The sequence below is a fragment of the Dermacentor albipictus genome, chromosome 8 (genome assembly GCF_038994185.2).
Source record: "Dermacentor albipictus isolate Rhodes 1998 colony chromosome 8, USDA_Dalb.pri_finalv2, whole genome shotgun sequence".
NCBI lineage: Eukaryota > Metazoa > Arthropoda > Arachnida > Ixodida > Ixodidae > Dermacentor > Dermacentor albipictus.
This window is the reverse complement of record NC_091828.1, coordinates 78,913,120-78,936,936: the sequence shown is the minus strand read 5'-3', so window position 1 is coordinate 78,936,936 and position 23,817 is coordinate 78,913,120. Positions and strand designations below refer to the sequence as shown.

Here is a 23,817-nt window from a genome sequence, read left to right as displayed (position 1 = left end):
GAACTAGAACACTGTCGTTAGTTTCAGACGACGTGATGGATCTGGAGCCTTGTGTGAGCCGCGTACCGTTGTTGCAGTAAAATTTTGTACGAAGTAACAATTCGACATGTTTCCAAATTTCATTAATTGCTGTGTTCAAAGTATTTATTTAGTGTGAGGTGTATTCCTCCATGATGTATACTAGGGTGCGCTAACATAAAGTTATTCCATTCTGCTTCTATTTAATTTCTGCCATTAGCCCTTGACGATTGGCCGAAAATTCCCGGACCATGCCCCCTTCAGGTGTGTGACTCGCGTCACCGAAAACTGCGAAAAAAAAACTCCGTCTGCTGTGACACGTACACAAGATAACGCATGATTAGGGCGAACGAAATAATAACAATTCATTCCGATTATATGCGTTTTTCGTCCTTAGTCCTCCACTATTGGCCAAGTTTCTCAGGCTGCGCTCACTTCCCCCATCTGTCGCGCGACGTCACAAAACCGCAAAAAAAAAAAACTTAACCACGTTACGGTGACGCATAGGCACTAAAGATTCATTCATATGCCGAACAAAGCTCAATTCTTTTTTTTAATTGCCGAGGACTGCTCCGTTCCGAAAGGAAAAGACGATGACTGGTCTCAGGTTACTCTGGCACTGGCCTCTCGGAGCTGCCGGCGAGAACGAATTCCTTCCCCGATAAGAAAAAAATTCCGCGGCAATATAACGCTGTCGAGCCCTTTCAGCACGTGGTATTCTTGTGGTATATTTGACTCCCAGTTGCACGCCTCCGTGCTTTTCGACCAGCCACCGCAAGCTCAGGAAGGACAAGCGGAGCAATCGCAGATTCCGGCGCCACTGTCCTCACCCGGTTACTACTTTAAAGGTACACTAAAGCGAAATAATAAATCAGTTGATACTAATAAAGCATTGTTTGAGAACCCTGCAGACAGTCATTTCAAAATAATAGTTTGATTATAAGATGAGAAAATGAAGGTCGAAGTATGAGTATTCGAATTTCGCGCCAAAACCCCGACGCCAGCACGTCAGGGATTCCAAAGTATGTTTTCGCGTTTACTCCGCGTTTGTTGTGTAACGGTTCTCGAAACTTGCCATGTTTAATAGTTGGTTCCTTTAGAACGCAATGTAGTAAATCTGTACCGCCATATAATTAAGTAGGCCCTAGAAGATGCCACCAAAATCCATGGCGTCAAGGCGACCAGGTGCGGAACTTCAAGGCGGCGTCACCACCCGTCTTTCGTTCTTGCTCTTTTTCTTGTTTACCAAGCGTTTTATCGTGGTAAGAGTGGTGGTTTTGGTTTCATATAGAGCTAATTAACTGATGCAGAAAAAATCATTTTTCTCTCTAGCGTCCCTTTAACTGCGCTAGCCCGGCCCCACTGCATCCCTTTCCCATTTTACGTGCTCCTCCCCTCTTTTCGGCCAGTTATATAAGAAACACCCGTGAATGTAGGCAATGCTGTCCGCTTTGAGGGCAAACAAAAGCGATCTCCCATAAACGAGGGGAGCGCTTGATTGGGCTTTTCAAACAAGCTGCGGGTCACAACGCGATGCTTGCGTCGGCGATTAAGTACACCTGACGTCAGGAGATTGGAATAAAATCGAAATGTAATAGTCTTACAATGTACGGCCCCTGTTTGTACACGCTCAACATGATCCACGCATCTTGTAATGAAATGTTTTGATCGCATAACAGGTGGTATCAAAAAGTTTCGACACTGACTCTGTTTTGGAAACAAGGATTTTATCAGTGTGCTCTCATACACTGCCACGGTCGAAATGGTCCCTTTGCAGAGCAATACGGCGCTCGGAGCACTTTTTTACATCCTTTCGAACATGTCCTAGAAGTCTCCTTTCCAGAAGTGTTCGAAGACCTTCCGTCATTCGTGCTTCATTTCAGCGATTGGGTCAAAACTGCAACTTTAGCTGGATTTTCATAAGCACACGTATTTAAATTTTGGTAAAGAGAGTGAAATTAGCGGGAGCTAAATCGGGCGATTTGGGTGAGCGTTGAGGAGAAACATTGTTCCTTCGGGCGAGATGCTCGCGTATGCGGAGTGCTCAGTTGCTGGGTGCCTTATCGCCGTACAGCAACTGCAGCAGCATCTGGCCGTTGGGCATAAATTGCTGACGCACAATGTCACAACAGCCAAAAAAGGCGGTGAGCATGTACTTCATCGAGCTGTACACTTGTCCGGCCTTTGTTTTGGTCGTAGAGACGTTGGGCTTTTCCAGTGCGACGACTATTGCGTGTACCCAGGATGGTAACGTGCGTAAAGCAAGGTGCTACGCAATACAAACGTGGACGAGAAGAGAACAAGGGCGGGCCCTCACCTTGCTTACAACGATGAACGACCGTCTCGCCCAACAACGTGCACTATTCGTAACCGAACCCGCCGTGGTTGCTCAGTGGCTATGGTGCTGGGCTGCTGAGCGCGAGGTCGCGGGATCGAATCCCGGCCACGGCGGCCGCATTCCGATGGGGGCGAAATGCGAAAACACCCGTGTACTTAGATTTAGGTCCACGTTAAAGGACCCCAGGTGGTCAAAATTTCCGGAGTTCTCCACTACGGCGAGCCTCATAATCAGAAAGTGGTTTTGGCACGTAAAACCGCATAATTTAAATTTTTTTCTTCTCGACGAGCATGCCGTTCTTGTCTAAGCTACTAAGCAACGAAAAAAACAGGACACGCTCAGTATGCAGTATAGGTCTGTTCGATTCAGCCAAGTTTCTCTGCACCTTCTGCACCTATTCACGGTGCGCTGCACTTAGGCCTTCGGTTCCCCGAGGTGCAGCGGTGCGCCCTGCACCCCAGTGCACGATTGAACGGTGTGCAAGGCAAGGTGCCGCCGCGGTGCAGTGCACCCTTGAACCTTGCAGCGAGTGGGCGCTGCCCGGCACACCATAACTGGCACCACGCCCTGCACCTTTTCGTTTGTCGCGCCGTGCACCTTTTTTTTCGGAATCGAGCAAACCTTATGCGTGCACAGCCTTTGCACCAGCGGCGATGACTGCGCAGGCTGCCGACCTGCACCGTCGCACGTTCCCCGGCTGGCCCCTCAACGACTCGCTGCTGCACCGGCACGGCGAGTACTCGTTCCCGGTGGAGTACGACTACTGGTGGAACTCGGTGTACCTGCACCTGGCCGTGGCGGCGCCGCCCATGTTCTACACGGACGCGCCCACTTCGGTCAACTACGCGGCCTTCGGCTGGGCCGTCGCCAGGCAGCTGGTCAGGGGCTTTGACCCGCAGGTGGGTTTTCCTCCTCCGCCGCGCTTGGCCGAGACCCCGCGGGTGCGCGTAATCGTGTGAAGGTCGTGTGTGCGCACACGCTCGTGGGGCGCCATAACGTATTTCTGGCCCCTTCAATCCGGTTCCGGCATTTCAGCGGGCCATTTCGATTGGCCGTCTCGTATGCCGTCCAGGACTGCGCGACGCTCATTGGTTGAAAGCACCGCCTTGTATGGGCAGTCAGGGACTGTCAGGGACGGATGATAGAATAGACCCAGTATATATGAAAGCTAATGCCTTCGCGATTCATTTCGTTATGTTCTGAGGATGCCGCCACGGGGAGGGCGTAACTTGAGCACCGTATTTTCTCACGCGGTCTCAGAGGGTGCTATTGTATAGATTCCGCCTAAAATCGAATTCTGCAACGATGGTACTTTGAGCCAGTCAGAGAGGCCGTGGCAACGCCGTGTGCCAATTAGACCTTGGCAATGTCCTGAGCGCACTCCCTCTGCGCACACACTTACAACCCCCGAGATCACGAGCGCTGTTCCATCTCGGAGGCCACGCTTGCTTACACGCTCCACAAAACATCAACATCGCAGAAGGGCGCGTTCCTGGACTCCAACAGAACCGTGAGGAGCTGGATGTCGAGAGCCACGCGCGAAGAGCTGCAGAAGAAGATCTCGTGCGCTGGCGGCAGATCCTCCGTGCTCATGGACGTGGCCGCCGCCCAGGTCGCGTACCGGGCCTTTCAGGAACACCGAGCGGCCGAGCCAAGACGCTACGCCGTGAGCAAGGACATCTCGCTGACGCCGGACATGCTCTTCTTCGTGACTCTCTGCCGCAGCCTGTGCGGCCGTTGTGAACTGTGTCCCAAGGTGCTGAGCAACATGGCTGCGTTTAGCCGCGCGTTCTCCTGTAAACCCGATGCGCCCATGAACCGCGCCGACAAGTGCTCCTTCTTTGAGCAGGCGTGATATATCTCGCCAAATATGGAACAGTGGTTGCCGAGTTCCTTCGAGAGGCACCATTCGTTTGTATGCCCATAGTGTTTTGCATCAGAGTTTTATGAATTGCAAATAACGTGCGATATGAGTACAATTTTGCGCTCTTTTTTTTTAATACTTCGCCTGAGCTCACGGGGGTTGCAATGTGGGCTTGTGGGTAATGTATCTTCAAGGGGAGTACGGTAGCGCGATTAAAAGTTGCGACAAAAGAAGGCACATAGGGACAAGCGCAGTTCTTGATCAAGATTTCAACGTACGAAAGATGTTGCGTTCCATGCAGCTCAACTTTTTTCCTGATTCATTTATAATTTTTGCTTGCGCATTTGCTTTTTTGCCTCAATCTCCGTACGGAACGTGCTTCAATTAATAAGCTGTTACTTAAGGACGTGAGGAAAAGCGTGTGCGTTAGTACCTGGTTCTTCCATGTACGCGTCATCGTCGTTAAATATTCAGTTTAGTGTATATCGTAGATCGAAACTTTGGAATAGCCAATGAAACACAGCGGATTTAGGTCTGTTCAAGTGGATTACTTTTAGGGCAGCGTTGCCTGCCCGAATAATTGCTATGTACAGGTGGATAAGTTTAAGAATGTGTTACCTTCCTTTTCTTAATTGTTAATGTTGGGGCACATGATCCAATTACAAAATTAAAGTTGAGCAGCAGTGAAGCCATGTTTGCTTATCAGAAATCGTAAAACTAGCACCACTTCCCTAATATCCGGCCCGTTAAAGAGACCGACAGCCAGTTTTTATAGCACCTATTCAGCTGGGCAACTGAAGGCTTACTGGTCGGAATGCCCAATCCTGCAATGGCAACGCGAAATAACGCATTAGAACATTTTTTATCAATTATTTTATCTGTAATCGCTATCATGTTCATGCAGTCATACTGGAAACAGTCGTATGTGAGCGCGATAACGATTGTACGCCGACGTCAGTGGGAAGCAGGCAAGTGCGGCCCTAGCCGCAACTAATTTATCTGTTTTTTATCAAGCCGATGTTCATGCGTAGGTCAAGCAGTTTGAAATGAGCTTAACTGTAAGGCCAATGCGTTTTTTTTTTAGAATTTTGGAACGGATCTTTCAAGAGTAGCACTAGTCTTATCTTTGGGCTAAGCAGGCATGGTTCCACTACTGCTTAGCTTTAGTAAATATTTTATTTAGCTACATGGACATTAATTAATGCCCGCCTCTTAGATAATCTACCTTGATAGGCCGAATCGTGTCGTAAGTCTTCATAATTGTGGCTTCGTTTATTGGGCTTATGTGTCTAAATCGCCGAAAATTATTTTTCGAAACGCCGGAAGGCATTAAGTCTCTGCGTGCTTGCATAATCATTGCGAGTTCTTGAACTTATAGTGTGATATAAACTGTGAACAATCAACATGCGAAGTCTCAAAGTCGGAAGGGCGAGGTTTAAGCAAATCAATGCATACTCTCAATATAATTCCCACGATGGCTGAACAACCACACTGGCAGCTCCCGTAGACACTAACGCCAGAACTCCGTCTAGAAAATTTTCGAGAAACTGCACGGATAGGATACGGACGAAGGAAAACTTGTCAACGTTTGCGCGCGCTTTTCCAGTGCTGCAATCGTCTTGTATAAACCCCGAGAACAAAGCGAGTACTGGAAACGTTTCTTTCTTTCTTCAAGAGTAACTGCTTGCTTTGAGTCTTATTTAACTCCACTTAACGCAACTTATTGTACGCTGTAAGAAGAGTTTGCAAACTTTGATGCTTACCTTGTTCCCAGACTACAAAAGATTTAGCTCGGGGGCTCCTGTATAAATACATAGGAAAGGAGAAATAGCTTTTCTCAACAGCCACTGCAACGAATTTGACGGGATTCATTACATTTAAAAGAAAAAGTCAAAATCTATTGACTGATGGAAGCGGATTTCTTATTTAGGCCGTTCGTTTTTTTTTAAATATGAAACATCGCAAATTCTCAGGAAACGGAACTATAAAGTTCACGACTCCGTAACTCAGCAATGCAAAACGATATCACAATTCTGTAAATTGCGTCTAATAGCACATCTAAAGCGAAAAAAATGTATCTATTATACATTTTTCTCAAGTACACCAATAATATGCGAGTAGTATTTTCGCAAAACCTTTGTAAACAGACAAATTATTGTATCAAATTTGCCCGCCTTGGATGTTCTGGTGGATGCTATTTACAGAACGGCGATGTCTGTTTCTGACGCAGAGGGACAAATTTGTAAACTTAGGGCTTCCATGTTTTTAAACACAAAATTATATAAAGATTCTTGTAAAAAAATAAGGCCATAAATCGAAATTCCACTTCTAACAGTCACTAGAATTTAATTTTTCAGTCAAACGCCAGGAATTTCATTAAAATCGGCCCTGGGCTTATCCCACAAAAGCATTTCGGAATGGCTGGTTGCGCGATGGCCTTGAAAAAAAAAACACAGCGTCTACTCGAGCAGTACAAAAAAAAAAGACCACGTGACCTTCTCCGAGCGAGCGACGATGGGCGATGGAGGGTGGAACGAGCGGCGCGCGCAGACAGGTGTTCCGTTGCTGACGTCACGCAGCGGCGGCGGCGGCGGTTGTGGCGACAGTCGACTGCGAAGCGAGAGAGACGGCGATGGAGGGCGCTGGCCCGCGGCATAACGGATTGCGCGGTAGGCCTCGGGAGTACGTTACGGTCGAGGATGCTCGCCAGGCGACAAACGAGGCGCGACGTGCGAAGTGGCGGGAGCAAGGCGTGCCGCTCTCCTCTGCTAAGAGGATGCAGCGTAATTGTGTCCGGTTTGTGTTACGCAATTGTAACGCTTACTGGCGACAAGCATGCTGCATCTTTAGGCAGTGCTTTAAGTGCTCGCATGTGTCGTTGAGGGGGTCGACCTAAAGCGCCACACGTGTACTTCACACTGTGGCTTGCTATATGTCTTGCAAGAAGACTGACCCTCCGATCGTATAAACTTATTGCATTACCAGGTGAACAGGCTTTAGCCTTAACGTGTTACAGAAGTGTAATATGCTGCCGAACTTTTACAGGGAAGCTGTTTACGGCTAGGGTTCCGTGAAATTTTCATGTGTGTGAGCAAAAACTATAATCATCAGCAATGGCTCGTGCCACTGCTCACGTGTTTTTCGTCGTCTTCCACAGCTGGCTCCGACTGTGCTCATCGTGCCAGCGTTCCCACACTGTCCTTCCGTTTGCGAAGGCGCTGGCGGTACTGGCCCACTGCCAGTCAGTGCGGTGATTTTGGTCTCAGATTCTTTTGATGATGGTGATGATGATCTTCACGCGTTTGGCGCATAACCACGTACGGAGATTGGGCAAGAGTGCATAGTGCTAAGGTAATACATATAAAAATCTATAATTTTCATGAATAAAAGCGAGGAAAGTTCAAAACAATTTAGTAAACAGTCATTCGATAAAAAAGTATATGTAATATATATGAGGCAATAAAGGAGGAATAAAATGAATAATACGGTCAACAATGAAAACGGTTTGATTCAATTATGAATTTTTTTTATGGCGATGCACACATTCCTGCGTGAGTGCCCAAGCACAGAAGCTCCGAAAGACTGCAGTACCGGAGTGTTAAATGGCAAGCCGAGCTGTGCCACTGTAATTTCCACAGCTGACTCTGATGGTACCCATCATGCAAGCGTTTCCATACTGCCCCTCCCTGTGCGAAGGCGCTGACGGCACTGGCCCACATGCCTATCGGTACGGTGATTTCGGTCTCAGATTCCTTGCTTCAGTATATCGCGAAATGAAAACACGAATGTATGTAATGAATGTGTAACACGAATGAACGCGAAAGTATAAAAATAAATGTATGTGCGTGCCTTTCGTGCCGACGACTACCGATCAAGACATAAACATGTTCATACCTTTGTTCGAAATTCCGCGTCACCTCTTTGTCATTTGCTACACAGCTTCGCTGGTCATCCACCTTCACAGAGTGGTACGGCTCATGATTTTTTTTTTGTGCGCACCTTTCCTGAGCGCCAGCTGCAGTCCGGTCGCGAAAGGTATGCGCGTATTAGCTTGAAATGTCGTTGTTGTTTTTATTACAAAAAAGTACCGAGCGCAGAGTGTTAAAGAAAGGAGACGCACGCACAAAGGTAAAGATTGTTGTTTGGGTTCAAGGTAAGCCCCAAAGGGTGTAATTTTTTTAGTGTTTAGCATATTCACTCCGAGCACAAGCAGAGTGAGCTTATTGCACGGCGTGCGTAGTGAAAAAGAATTCCCGAAAATAGATTTAAATATATGAGACAATAATTTACTCCCTGAAATGGAGTTGCCCCGACTGCAGTTGTTCTTAGAACGCATTTATTTATTTATTTATTTATTTATTTATTTGTTTAATGCAGTACTCTCAAGGTATTAGGCCCAGCCGGCGCAGAGTACCACGAAATTACGCGCGCACTCTACTTCTTCTTTCTCTGCCTCAGCCGCGCAGTGCTGCGACTGCGACATTTTCCCCGGGGGCAGACGAAGCTCGCTGAGCGAGTTAAAGGGACCTGTGATGGCATTGGCCACGTGAACAACTTGCGTCGCCCGTGAACGGCGATTACTTGCCGCACTTTGGCGACGCCATAGTTCACATCATTCAAGTGGCTGAGTATAACGAATGGTCCAGTTTAAGTGGCGAGAAACTTGGGGTACAATCCCTTTTTGCGAACAGGTGTCCACAACCACACATAATCACCGGGAGTAAAAGCTGACGGAGATATACCGCGCATCATAGCGAATCTTGCTGTTGCCTTGTGAGGACAACGTCCTAAGATGCGCCAGTCGACGTGCTTCCTCAGCACGACACAGAGTTTGGGCGATGAAAGGATCTTCTTGGCACGATAAAGGTAGAACAGTGTCCAGAAAGGTCTGGGGAGCGCGTGCGTACAGCAAGAAGAACGGCGCATATCCAGTAACTTCGTGCTTGGCACTATTGTACGCGTACGTTACAAAAGGTAAGACGGCGTCCCAATTCTTGTGGTCAGCAGTGACATACATTGATAACATATTGGTAAGAGTTTGATTCGTCCGCTCCGTGAGGCCACTGCTTTGCGGGTGGTAAGGATTGGAATGACAATATGCAGAACCACAAAGCCGTAAAAGTTCTTCAACGACGTCGGCGGTGAATTGCCGTCCACGGTCACTGATTACAACACGGGGAGCGTCGTGACGGAGTATGACAGGATGCAACAAAAATGAAGAGACATCTGCTGCAGTGGCAGATGGAAGTGCCGCCGTTTCCGTGTAGTGAGTAAGATAATCTACGCATACTATAATCCAGCGGTAGCCAGCTGACGTATTTGGGAGCGGGCCTAGCAAGTCGTTGCCGACTTTTTCAAAGGGTAACGTCGGTGGCCTAACTGGTTGTAAATAGCCTGCTGGGGTCGTCGTCGTTTGCTTGTGGTGCTGGCAAACAGTACATCTGGCGACATACTGTTTCGTTGTTTTCCAGAGCTTGGGCCAGAAAAATCTCTAAGTAGGTGTAGTGTGCGTGCAAAGCCAAGGTGCCCGGACGTGATATCGTCATGCATGGGACGAAGGACAGCAGGGCGCAGGTTTTCGGGCACACCTAGAAACAATGGGGGACCATCAGCCGAGTAATTTTTTTTTGTACAGCAAACCATTACGAAAAGTAAACGGTGTTGTTCCTGCCGGCTCACGTGCAGCTGCCCGTAGGGATTTCAAGGTAAGGTCGCAACGTTCCTCGCTCTCGAAGGTACGCAAGTCTGGAAAGTCAGAAGAGATGGAAACTAGGTAGTCATCGAAGTCATCATCCTCAGCTTTAGTGTGAGGCGAAGGGAGACGGGATAGGCAATCAGCATCCGTGTGACAGCGTCCGTATCTACATTTTTGTAGATGCTATGAAGAGTATCAGCCTCACAAAGGAGCTACCGGAGGACAACACCCTGCGTTTTATGGACGTTCTATCTTTCTTTCAGGAAAGAACATGTATGCTGGCGGTATGCATCCCGCTCAGCAAAAAGCATCTTGCCTTTTTCGTTGGCTCACCCTAGGTTAGTGAAGAGGGGAATCGCAAAAGCCGCCTTCCGTAATGCACTGCAAAGATCGTGCGTGCACGAGATTGAAGTGGCCTTTGAAGGCCAGGGTCAGCTGCTTTTGCGGGCTGGTTTTCGGAGCGTACTCCGTGTACAGCTAGCAGCAGACATGTTAGCGGAAATGCACCGATGGAGGATGCCACGCAATACCGAGATCAATACTTCAAAAATGGCTGTCATCCCCGATTTGCACGGGATGTCCCATAGTGTAGACTGAAGAAGGCCGCCTGAAGGTTGGGTGTTTCGGTTGTGTTTTCAGGCCCAGGCGAGTTGAACTCCTTATGCAGATTCGTCGACCGAGACGGGACGCTGCCTTAATGATCGCCTCAGGGAACACGCTAACATAAAACAAAAATACAGCAGCAATCTTGCCCTGCATTGCAGGTCTTGCAAATGCATCCCTTGTTTTAGAAAGGTCACCGTCATCCAAAAGCACGCTGACAAGCGCACGCGTGAAATTATCGAGGCATTTGCCATCATCCAACGCGCTCCTTCATGCGTTAGTTAGCCATCCATCCAGTTATTAAACTAAGAAAACCACGGATCTGCAAATTCCGCCCACCTGCAAGCTCAAGTCATTCTACTCACGTTTATCACGCCATTTATGTTTTCATTCTTGCTTCTCTGCCTACATATTCCGCGACCGCGCAATAAACATTCTTGTTGGAAGTCAGCGGCTGTGTCGTGTGCCCCCTTTTCTTTGTCCCGTTACTTGCGCTGTTTCCTAAAGTATGTGTTCGTACCAAAAAGCTCGGCCAGTCACTATTCTTAAGTTCGTTTTAAAAATAATGGGGGGCTTTCGTTTTGTAGTCGCATATATGTTTGCAAGTGCAAGCATGCAACGTTAGACTTTTCCTGCAAAGCATATACAAAATGCCGTGTCTCTTGCCTCATGCCTCACCTGGGCTGAAATGTTTACCATGGTCTCAGTATTGTCTCTCATCAACACCGGGCCGCTGGGAAACTCGAGTTCGAGTCCTGCCTTGGAGCGCTTTTATTTTCTTGTTTTCTCAGCTCAAAAATTATTTTAGCAGCATATAAATAGCTCACGTTGTTATTTGCTTATTTGATGAGCATAGTATGTCCGCTATTCCCTTAAAGACCATTGAAAAAGGGCCACTGGTAGTCCTTGAAGGAGAAGCCGCAAGCATTCTCAAAATAGTTGCACCCTTTGGGGTGTACATTTGTCGCACAACAATAATCGTCAGCTGCCTCGCTTACCTTTCCTATATTGAAAACGCTGCGCCCGCTACTTTCCTGTCAAGAATGCTATGTCACGCTGATAATGCACATGCCGTTCGTGACTTGTAAGTACTGGGCTCGCAACGTCAAAGAAAGAAAATGCGGGCAAACAATTATTCTTGTGGGACAAGTTACACCCCGAAGGGTGGAAACTGCTTGTCAGGGGTCAGTTACTCCTAAAATGGAGTAAAATCGATGTGCCTTTTTGTTAGAGTTTTGCCTCAAAACATGGCTCGTACCCACAGGTGGGATTAACCACACTGCGTTGATTGAAAAGTGCATCTAACAAAATACCAAAAGGGGGTGAAGGCAAATATTCAAAATGAAGCATTATGCAACTAAATGCTAACAGAAACTTCTACAGGGCCTATACATAAATTGAGAATAAAGTGTAAAGTGTATAAATAAAGTGTCCCACTGTCGGTACCCTAGCAGCGAAACCTTACTGACTCTTCAATGAGCCTGTCTATACATAGAGAGAGAGACACAACGTTATTCACCTGAGTGGGAAGCAAATTCATGGGCCCGTCAGGAAGGCCAGATGACCACCAGGCAATGCGTGACGGCGACCTCTTCGGCTCGCTCCACGGCTCGGAGTTGCAGGTCCGGGTTGGAGCTAAGCAGCACTTCCACCCACGATGAAGGTGAGGGAGCGGCCAGGAGATCGTCACATCCTCTGAGACAGTGAGGAGAACTTGTATATTGCAGTAATCATTGACCCATAGCTTGCCTAGTTGACAGGAACCAAAGTACACAATATTTGGTGTAGTAAACGCTAACCCCAGCTTACTATAGTAGGACACAAATTAAAAAAAGTTGGCAACCAAGGCACACGAACCGCCCGGGGTTAGTCCGCTAGCCAATCACAGAAGCAATCGAAGTCGTCATGCGACGTTTTCAAAATGACGTCGTACTTGATACCTCCTGAGCATCTGCTGCTCTTGAGGAGTCCTTTCATAGGCGGAAGCAATGAGGTGTGCAACAGACGTGGACAAAGTGTATGAAGTCTGAGCATTTCACTCTTCAAAAGTCCACGGTACAGTTTATTTCACTGAATCCATGAAAGTCCAATGCCAATTGAAGTGAAATTTGACAGTAAATAGCTGCAGCGAAGCTAGCGTTTTATTTCAGCTCAATAAATAAATAGGCTTTTACCGTTCCACAATAACAGACGAGTGAAGACGGGTACAAGAATGGTGCGATGTTTGGCTGATGACACTCAACCAGTGGCGTAGCAACAGGGGGGGCCGGGGGGCCGTGGGCCCCGGGTGCACGGGGCCAGGAGGGGGGGGGGGGTGTCTTATGCGTCTGAAGGCACCCGAAAATTGTCGATATCCTCGCCTTCCCCGACTACACCCGAAGGTGGGGGTATGACAGAAGAGCTAAGGGCCCCGGGTGCCAGACGACCTAGCTACGCCATTGTACAGACAGCTCTCATAATACGTGAACCATATGTGCAGATTTCATTTTCTTTACATCACATGTGTCAGACCACCTCAGCCAGAGATCTTGCATCGGTCTGTCTCCTCCGAGCGTGCTCGAAAAAGAAAGCGAGTTGCGTGAAATACATTTCCTGTGTTCCCAATCTAAACCAACACATCACGCTTACTGTCTATCATTTAGTGTTGGCCGAATACATTTAGCCAGGAACTTCGTACTCGATACCGACACTCAGGAAGAAAGTCCGAGTACACGTAAGCGTTTGTTTTGAGTTGTAAATACGAAAGCATTAATATCCAACTGAACGCTGCTGAACGGTCCTTCGAGTTATGAACTCCTTGCGGACAAGCGAACGCGCTGAGATGCTTGGCACGTTTTGATTTGGCCTCACCGAGGCGTAGTTAGTGCGCAGGTTAGAGCTTGCACAGACAAGGAATGCGCGGATAACACAGGCTTCCGTGAGCGAGGGTACGAGAGCGCGAGGCACGCTCGTGACCTAGTGTCGCAGCCAATGGAAAGTTGGGTGCCGTTTCACTGCTACAGGCGCCACCGACGTTTTCGCTCAATGGGCCATGTCACGCTTTCTCACCCAAATTGTTTTGTGGCATGTTATCCGTAGGCAACGCTCGTCAATGAAAGGTTATCACAACGAGCCATAAAACGAGCATGTGTCTGATTGAATAGAGCATCACAATATAGCGTGATGAAATCGGGATTAAGTCCCACAACGACGCGTAAATATTTTTCGAAATTATTATTTCAATTCTAATAAAATTTATTCCTTACTTAACCATTACGACCCGGGGCGAAAGACAAGAATGTGCGTGTACTCGAAGTTGCATGCTCCCCTGTGTTGAATGGGGAGGAAACAAGCAATGTATTAGATGAGCACCAAATAGCACTGCTTGCAGAAATGCTTCATTAAGTAATCGTTCAACTGAAATCTTTTATTTCAGCAAAAGAAAAAAAAATAACTGTAAAGTTCTGATTAGCAGCCACTCATTTCCCGCAAAAGGTGTCGTCGTTGCTTTTAAAGTGAGCGCAAACGTAGTGAGAGGCGCAAGCAATGTCAGCCACTGATCGCTTAAGCACACGCCAGTAAATCTGTAGCGTTGATAAGACGTGCATAAGCTTCAATCCAAAAGTTAGGATTCGGAATCAGCAAGTCGGAATTTCTTATTTCTACTGGAACCCTTTTAATTGCGTAGCGAGTCTTATCTTACCCCGCCTTTCTAGCGCTGTCGCTATACTCCCCAATAAGCAGCCTATAAGGGGCCCTATAACGGAAAACTATTGCAATCCATTTATTATTCCAATCTCCGCACGTCAAATTTACGTAACCGCCAACGCAAGTATCGGAAGGCGGCCTGCAGCGTTGTTTGAACAGCCCTACCAAATGCTCTCATGGTTTATAGGAGATCACTTCTGTTTTCTTTGAAAGCCAATAGCGCTGGCTGCCTTGACAGGTTTCTTTTTTTTTATGGCTCACTAGAGCCGAGGAGCGCCCACAAGTGCAGAGGGTTTCGGTGGGTCCGACCTAGCGCAGTGAAAGTCGACAACCGAATGGGGAGGGTGGTGACGGCGTCTGCAATTGGTCCGCTTCCCCTTGCTTCTAGCATGCGGTGGCTGGCCGAAAATCGCTACTTATGCAAAGCAAGGTTAAAAAATACCGCTAAAGCTTGTCCTCAGCGAAGAATCGTTGTCAGATATCCTGTACGTGCCGAAAGGCCTGGACAACGTTGCACTGAGCCCCCAATTTTTATTTTTATTATACTCTGAGAAATCCAGTCTCGCTGGTAGCTCCGAGTAGCCAGTGCCTGAGCAGTGGGTGTGCATTCATCTAATATTTCTTACGGAACCAGACAATCTCAGGCTATTCCAAAACAATTTTTTTTTCTTCGGTACATTAATGTGTCTTTAGGGCATGCACGTCACTTGGACGGGGCGAGTTCTCGCGGTTTTGCGCCATCGCATCACTGACAGTTGTAGTGGGCGCGGCCCGCAAAAGTTTCGCTGAAAGCGGAGGGCTGATGGCAACGGCGTACAATCAGCAATATTTTTTTTGCTCTTTTTCGATATATTTATGCCTAATCAGTGTGTACACATCATATTAGGATGAGAGTTCTTGCAATTTACGTGACATCGCGTGACAGACGGGCGAAGTGGGAGGTAGCCCGAAAAATTTTTCACCTCTCATGGAGGACTAGTTGCAGAATTGGAATGGAAACCGATTAGAAGAGCTTCCCATTGCAGCGCCCAAGATCACGTCAACTTGTTAGTACTGGCCGCGGCAACTGCACGCGTCGTTTACAAAATCGCTGCCGGTAGTGCAAACTGTTCGCTTTAGAAAAGCGTTCTTACGCGTACGAGCGAGAGTAAGTGAGGAGTAAGCAGGGGACCCTCTTTTAGTTATTATCAACCGTTTGAAGCCAACAGATAATGAAGCTAAGCACATAAATTATTTGTAGTTCTCATTGAAGTGACCAAATGATAAGCTAAAGGGAAATGAAAATGGGCGGTCATTTCTGCACTTTGATTAAAGCCACAAATAACTCTTGCTATGCTTCCCGTTGCTTCGTCATCTATTGGGCCCACATGATCGGGATTAATGAACATTGGTCTCCCTTCTCGTTCATGGCGAGGTTCTCTACTTCAACATGACTGATTACTTCAGGTGGCATGTGAAGGTTTATGGGTCAGCTGTCTGCTCCTAATGTAAACGGATTACGTGATGCGTCAGTCACAAGGGCGTCCCACATCCGCCCTCAGGATCATGAGTGGCGCAGGCTAACACAACCGGAGTTAGTTCGCGTACACATATAAAATACCCGAGGATGGGGACGCGGGTACTGCTGCCGCCGAGGCACAAATTTTGTGACGCGCACGTAATGTCTAAGTTGTGTTTGGCTCCCACCGGCGACAAGTTGCTTGTTTTTCGGTCCCCTTTCATTTCCCTTGAGTTTGTCATTTCTAAATTTCAATTAAAACTACAAATAACTGCTCTTGGCTTCATTATCTGTTGGCCTTACATGCGTAACGACCGTTCACGCGCTATGCCTTTAACGATTCCCTCACCTTCGCCTTTCTCCGGCTTGCTCTATCCTACTCGTCTATGCGAGTGAGCTACGTAAGCAAATGATGCCAACGAAAACAGTTGCGGGATTGAAGACAAGTCCCCTTGCCGAAACGTTGGCAAAGCGACTTGCGAGCAAGAAGATAGATACTTCGTATATATCTTCTCGTAAACTGCTTATATAGGATTTATTTATTTGTTTATTTATTTATTTATTTATTCATTCATTTATTTATGAGGCTGTACATTTGTTATTAAACACTAACTTCGAGCCTTACTTTATTTCCAGAAAGTACGCGTTTAGGCTCTAGGCCATGACTAGACCTGTGCGATAACGTGTTTTTGCCTTTCCCCTATTACGTCATCGTTCCTTGACTCTTCTCCCCGCCCCTGGTGTAGAGTAGCTGGCTAGAAGAATGTGCCTCGGGCCAGGACTCTCTGCATTTCTTATAAATCTACTTTTCGCTCAATGTACTTGTATATTTCATTTGACAGTCAACCCTTGCATGATTACACAAATATGGGAGATCTCGGAGTTTTTTGTGTAACCAGCAAGCGAGCGAAAAGAAATCGATTACGAAAAAAAAAAAAAGCCTGCGGATACGTGACTTCGAATGAAGTGCCAAGATTACGTCTTTTGTTTTGCTCGTTTGCGACAAAGTAGAGGGAAATACGCAACCTGATGTCGTAGTAGTGGTTCTGGCCGCAGATGAATAATTACGACAAAAAATTAGGCCTACAGAAAAACAAGAACGCATAAGACAAGGGACAGTCCCTTTTCCATTTGGTGTCTTTCTTTTGTTTTCTATCGTCATGCATTCATGATTTCTTTCTTTTTCATGCGTCTGTCATCATTATGAACCATGACAAAATAACCCAACTCTTAGTTGTATTTCCTTAGTTGGAGACCTCGGGGGCAACAGCACATGGCCACTTCGGATGTCGGCCTATTATTACGGTAATATTAATGGAGGATGGTAAATACCATAAGAAATTGCCTGCCACGTGTCATAGTTTAAAGAAAACATAAACAAAAACTCCGTAGTGAATGCGACAAAGTGAATCGGAGTCATGGCATGACTGGGAGTTCCAGTCATTGTAGAAGTGATATTCCTCGTCAGAACCGATTAGTAGCTATTTGTCGATCAATCTGGTTGCGCTCTTTCTTATCTGAAAAGGCCTCGGCTGTGATGGTGGATGATATCTCCCTGATAAATACACGCATGTTTGATTACCTCAACATGAAAGAGTATCATGTGGTCATAAACAACCATATGTGAAACCTATGGTATTTCATAGGTATTCGTTAAGAAGGTTATGGAACATGATTTATAAAATGCCATTGCACTACTTGACGATTCTTATTTCGTACCCTACTTTGACACTATTCTTGTAAACACATTTCTAGCGCATTGGCGACACTATTGAGGACTCTAGCGAATATTTATATCGGCATATCGGGATCATTGTTTTAAGCAACGTGGCAACACCGTTAGCAACGAGTCCACCGTGAGAGTGTCCCTGAAGCGGCAACATGTGTGGCCCAGGTTGTGTGTGCAGTGACGTATCTCTGACGTAGTTATAAACTACGTTAGAGAAGGAATGGTGTCCTTGCAGTTCTACTGCGACACCCTAGGCTTCGAGCGCGCTCCAAACCGCGTGGCCGAAGGAACGCGCGAAAGCAAACATTCCACTTTGGTTATTCAAATTAGTCAGTCACGTGCCGTGAGCAGGGCATCTATGACGATTCGCAATGGCTATTTCTTTTGCTAACCGCTGTTTACAAGATAGTGAACTTTCCAAGAATAATCACGAAAAAGTTCTCACCAGACTACGGAAGAAAAGAAAATAGCATCCGTCATGATGATCGCACACTGAAAGAACGACATCTGCGTCCACAGTTTGCCTTTACTGCTGTCGATGTATTTACATTTCTTGTTTTACACTTTACAGAGAGCGCTTAAAACAAACAAAAATCAGCTGACCATGTCATGCGCCTAATTTGTTCATTATGACTTTGTTAGGCTGTAAATGAGTGTCGTGTGTAAAAACGTTGCCAAGAATTGGGTCACGGTTCATCATTGCAGGCAGGGCACGCGAGAGTGTTCAGAAACTTTGAGCCAGTGCTCTCGTGCATCCTTTACCAATCAGCTTTTTCCTACGTCAGACACGCTGCTTCCTTCCACACTCCCGTTTAGACGAAACATCTGTGTCAGTTTCGAGGACTGTGAGGAAACCTATAAACTTTATTTTACAGTAGTTAGGCTAGAACTTTTAGGCTATAGTTGTAATATTACTGTCATTGAATGTTTGGACTGTGTTGATAGTCCGGGGTGCAGAACACGAAAGTTTCTTTCATCCCGCTTTTTTCCTCTTTAGTGTAGATGAAAATAATTAATAGTTTCCATTTTGCAGTTCCTTCGCCTTGCTCACAAGTACTATGCAAATAAGTTATGCAGATCTCACGCACTGTGGGAATCGATGTAAGCGAAGCTTTCCGTTGTGGATGCTTTGAATGACGATAATTAGCCGTGATGTGAACGGCTGAAGCTTAACTTTTTCGACGTTTAGGCTAACACGACAGTCGTGAGTTGATGTTAAACGTTACCTTGCGTGCACCACTGCTGTTTTTCTGCGTAGTACACAGAACAGAGAGGGAGAGGTGATTGCTTGAGGCGTTGTTGCGTGCCACATTTTATAACCTCTGAGATGGTTGAGTGTTGTAATTTCCTCACGTTCCACATCGCATTGTGGCAGTACTAAACTTGAATTGGATTACGGGGCTCTACGTTCCAAAATCCCACTCGGATTAGGTGGCAAGCCGTAGTGGCGGACTCCGGAATAATTTTGACACCGTGATGTTCTTTAGCGTGCACGAAAATCTAAGTGCACATGCGTTTTCTATTTCCGCCCCGTCGAAAGGCGGCTGCCGTGATTGGGATCAATTCCACTTCCTCTAGCAATGCCATAGCCGCTAAGCTACCGCGGCGGGCACAAAGATGTGTGTTTTACGGTGGACCACTTCCACACTGTCGTCTGGGCCCTGCGGTGCGCATTAATTAATGCGACACTGCTTCTGCGCGCCCTGCGTAATTTGACCCCTTGACATATTTGCATCGTGTTTACTTTTCAGACATAGCAGGAACATACTGTACCGTACCCCGAACTTAAGGTTATCCACTTTCCCCGCAACCATTGTCGTATAGTAGTAGGGTTTCCTTGCCTTCTCACGTCACCTTCACCCCCCTCCCCCTTGTATGGCAACTACCTCTTCTCCTCCCTCTTCTCTACAGTTCTATCTACGTCCCCTCTGGACTCGCACGTTAAGAGAAAGAGAAGTGCTGGATTTCCTGCAATGCTTTTGAGGGTGGTCAGGGATAATTACAGCTGTCAAGAGGCTAAGCGGCGACGCCCAGACTGCTCCAGAGGGCATTGTGCACATTCGACGCGGCGGGGTGAAAACGAGTTTCTAGCGGTCCCTTTCCTCTCTTACTCACGTACTCGCACCTGTCATCTATATACACGCTCTGAACTCCTCGCCCCCCCCCCCCCCCCCTCCGACGCGATTTGCGCAACAGCAGCAGCAGGAGCAGCAGTGGGAAATTCTAAGGAACAGGCAAAGGAAGCCTAATTCGCTTTAAAAAAACAAAGGCCACGGAACGAAACTGACTAAAAACTTTTGTCAACACGTACCCGTTCTCCGGTGTAAGGCTTGCCAGAAGACCGATGGCTATCAGTGCCAGGACGAGCGAGCGGCGAATTTCTTCTCCATAGTTGCTGTTTCGGGCAAAGCAAGACCTGCGCGTAAGGCTTACTCAAATAGCGTGACCACGTCAAGGGCTTCGAGACCGCATGTTCTTTACGAGGATATGTACTTAATACGCGGTACATGAAAACCTTCAGAAACAGGAATTCCAAGATACTCACTCCACCAATGAATCTATACGAAGACGAGAAGAGAGACGATGTTGTAGATCCTTAGTCGTCGTAATGGTGCACCGGGCGACGAGGGTTATTAGTTTTTGAAAGACAGGCAGCAAGTGCTCGAAAAAGAGTGAAGTCGGCGTATATTGTCCATTCTCTTGAACGCCCTTGCAGCTATAATTCCCGGAGCTTAACAATTGTGTGCTTGTGCTGCAAATCGTTCTATAGTCGGCGAGGATCGTTAAAAGACACGTTAACTCTTGCGCTTTACGAGTCAGAATTGTGGGGTTTGTGGCAGCCAGAATGTTATCAAGACATCGTCCTGATGTAATCCGCTTTTTTATGGTTTAATTTTTCTCGAATTTTCGAATTGCTGTTTCTTTTGTTTGTTCTACGTTTGTTTTGTTTATTTGCACACGCGTTTTTTTCTCGCTTTGTTTCTTTGTTTGTTTGTTTGCTTTTCATAGTTATTGTGATCCGTAAACAGATTATATTACCACCATACGATGCCGAAATATTCGTAAGCCCGGCGTGTCAGCTGTTTGCGCCGGCTTCCTTTTCAAAGAAAGCTAGGACGTGAATATCTCAGTACATTTTTTTCTTTATTTTTAGAGGCTTCCTTGTTATGGATTTTCATTTCTCACAGCTATTATAGAACTGTGTTAGCAGCCCCTCCGTTTAATAACGCTACACAAGAGGTGTTTTGCGTAGTTGCTCCTTGGAAGCTCCATATTTAAGTTGAACTATGCTCTGTGTGCTTGTTCAAGTAATATGGGCGAGACCATCAATAAGCTTGAACGACAGTTAAAGAGGGGTAAACGTTCTGGGGGCCATGATACGTTCAAAATATAGCGCTAATAATAATTACAGACAATATACTTTACCCGTCTCTGTAAAATTATTAATTTATAATGCCTTATTCGTGTCTCACATACATTATGGGCATCTTGTATGGGGCACCACAACTGAATGTAACTTGAGTAAATTATTTCGTATGCAGAAGAAAATAATACGTGTCATCGCTAATGTACCGTTTGCCGCCCATACTGAAAACCTGTTCAAGAAATACAACATTGCGACAGCCCATAAAATCTATAACTGCAGACTATTACGCGAGTATTACTTTAATACCAAACGTAACAATACTTTACTTGTAGAACTTGCAAATCTATCCGTCAATTCATACCGTTATTCCATTCGTACACCTGAAGTCTGGAAGGTTCCGCGCTCTAGAACTAACTATGGTTGTCAAATGCTGTGTAATAACCTTCCAAGATTACTGAATTTATACGACAGAGCAGGCTTCAATTTACAGGATTTATCACTGTCAGAATTTAAAACTCTATTGCTTTCACTTCAGAGCACGTTTGTTAGTGATTAGTAATGTGTGTTATGTTCCTCTTTTTTTGTCTGTTACCAAGTGTATATCATTTATTTATTTCAATGCCGCAGTGTGTTTGGCATTGTTATTGTGGAAACATTTCACTGTTATTTCATATATTATATAATTGCAATGTTTTATGGCCACTAGATAAATGTAATTTATATGGCGCTTGATGTGTAACCCCATGCAGCCATATTGTACCTAAGGGGGTGAGGTTACCTCAAGCCGCGTCTGTGCGGCTTTTTTCCCTCATCCACCTCCATTTACCACTCCTCTGTACATGTGTGTGTGTAAATGGAAATCAATAAATCAAATCAAATATCGGCGCTACGATATTATGTCGTATTATTCCGATGAGGAAACGAAAGCTTCTACTATTATCAATTTGTCCGAGTGCCACTAAAAATGCTGGGAGAATCGGGGAGATGGAAGTCATTCTTCCCCCGAGTTCAGCGGGAGGGAGGGGGAGGGGCTTTGTGGTATTGACATAATTTAGTACAACGTGTTATACGTGAAAATATCCAAAGAACGAATCTGCCACTAACTCCAATTAAATGCATTTTTTTCGTATACATGAGATCGACGCCCTTCGTGTGTTACGTCTCGGAGCAGCCTTCGAGCAACAACAAAATATTCAAGCTCATTCCGCCCTGTAAAGGTGAATGACGAGTGGAGGTGTAAACATCCCGGTAAGAAATCTTGTAGTAAATACTTTATTGCATCGGTAACAGTGGCTTTGTGGTCGCTATGATATACACTGATCGGCATAGTCGCAAATGCAAACACATTCTTGGATAAATCATATCGCCAAATCGATACACGTACACCGCTGGGTGGTCGGGTGGGCCGCATCGGTGTGACATCTCAAGCGATATATGTGCGCAACACGAAACACGTAAACCACTCTTTTTCCAGCCCCGACACGTCCACATTAAAATCTCCGACAACGACCGAAGGTGTGGTGTCATCGCAGCTAACCCACGTAAAATGAGTATCCGTGAATCTTACGGGGCTATGAGCCATCGTATATTTTTTTTTTGCTTGCTGACTTACACCAAAGTGCGCCGCCCATAATGACCTCACGAACCGCGGATGAGACGACGACTGAGGATCGCCAATTCATAGTGGTGCTGAAGTCACTTATGGACGCCATGCGCATTCTACTGAGCAGCATGAAAACCCCATGGGCACAGAGCGCACTGCAGGTGCTGGACACCTTGAGTCCGGTGCTTGCGGCTCTAGGGTAAAACCATGGCCCGAGCGATGCCGTCGTTTCAAGAGAAAGTCAAGCATGTATCTGTCTTGCAGTGGAACGCCAGAGGGCTTAAGTCACACATGTCCGACTTTAGACAGTTTGTTTTTACGCACCGGTTCCCCATTATCGTGATTTGCGAGCCCCACCTGTCAGCTCCCATCAGACTGTCCGGGTATGAGTGCTTTATGTCCTCTACCCACGGAGAGTGCAGCAAGGTTGTTGTGTTTATACGCCGTGACTTGACTTATGTACATCACCCAGTGCCTCCTGACGAAGCGAATCAATACGTTTGCTTAACAGTGAAGAAGAAAAAGCTCACGTTTAATATTCTTGGAGCCTATTTATCTCCAACAAGCCGTCTAGATTGTGAGCGCCTACGGGGAATTTTGACATCTACTCCAGAGCCGTGGGTGCTCACTGGTGACTTCAACGCCCACCATTACCTATGGGGAAGCTCCAAAGTTAACTCTAGGGGCAGAACGTTGGTGTCCTTTGCCTCTGAACGGGAATTTTGCTTGTCAAATGATGGTAGCCCTACTTATCTGCGTGGATCAGCGCATGGCAGCTGCTTGGACATAACCTTCGTGTCACGGTCGCTTTCGAGAAGAGTGCACTGGTTTTCTGATTTAGAAACATGGGGTAGCGACCACATCCCAACCTATTTGAAGATCGAAGGTTTGACTAGTTCCAAGTCTTCCAGAACCGTCCAGTGCACCGATTGGCCTAAATCGTGCGTCGTTTACCTCAGGGTACGCACCTGCGGCCACGCCAGCGTTTCCTCCGTGGTGTTTGAGCCGTCCACAAGTTGAGATAATGATTCCAGGACTACAGAAGAAGACAGATCTACCGGCCCCTGCTCTAAAACAGCTGAGCTTACTTCTTCTGCATGAAAAGTACAGCAACCACGTGCACATCTACACCGATGGATCGACTACGTCATGCAGTTCTGGTGGTGCCGTGGTTATAGCAACGCGAGGAATGACACTGCGGTTCAAGACATCGCATGTCACGACCTCAACGGCGGCAGAACTAACGGCCCTGCGTCGAGCACTGGAATTCATTGATTCGGAAAGACCCAGAAAATGGGCTGTGTTCTGTGATTCAAAACCGGCATTACAGTGCACGCAGTCAGTTCTCCGACACGGATGTCATGACCAATTGACATACGAAGTCGTGAAACTACACCATGGCGTCCAACAAAAAG

The 23,817-nt window shown here is 46.6% G+C and overlaps 1 protein-coding gene and 1 long non-coding RNA gene across 4 annotated transcripts in view; one reads left to right on the top strand and one right to left on the bottom strand.

Moving 5' to 3' along the window:
* LOC135898680 (endothelin-converting enzyme 1-like) overlaps positions 1-8,108 on the top strand; it is a 46,254-nt gene extending 38,146 nt beyond the window's left edge. Inside the window, exons 7-9 of one of the 2 annotated variants that reach the window (XM_070523637.1) lie at positions 3,022-3,255; positions 3,837-4,112; positions 7,378-8,108. In XM_070523637.1, coding sequence (XP_070379738.1) covers positions 3,022-3,255; positions 3,837-4,112; positions 7,378-7,533 — 666 coding nt within the window. In that variant the 3' untranslated portion in view covers positions 7,534-8,108. The remainder of the gene's footprint in view (positions 1-3,021; positions 3,256-3,836; positions 4,113-7,377) is intronic. The other variant, XM_070523638.1, reaches the window with a different exon arrangement.
* Positions 1-20,213, bottom strand: part of LOC135898613 (uncharacterized) — a 94,693-nt gene extending 74,480 nt beyond the window's left edge. The window contains exons 1-3 of one of the 2 annotated variants that reach the window (XR_011507972.1): positions 19,978-20,213; positions 19,744-19,848; positions 12,038-12,213 (exon numbers count right to left, since the gene is read on the bottom strand). This is a non-coding gene — a long non-coding RNA (uncharacterized lncRNA). The remainder of the gene's footprint in view (positions 1-12,037; positions 12,214-19,743; positions 19,849-19,977) is intronic. The other variant, XR_011507971.1, reaches the window with a different exon arrangement.
* Positions 20,214-23,817: the final 3,604 nt, after the last annotated feature.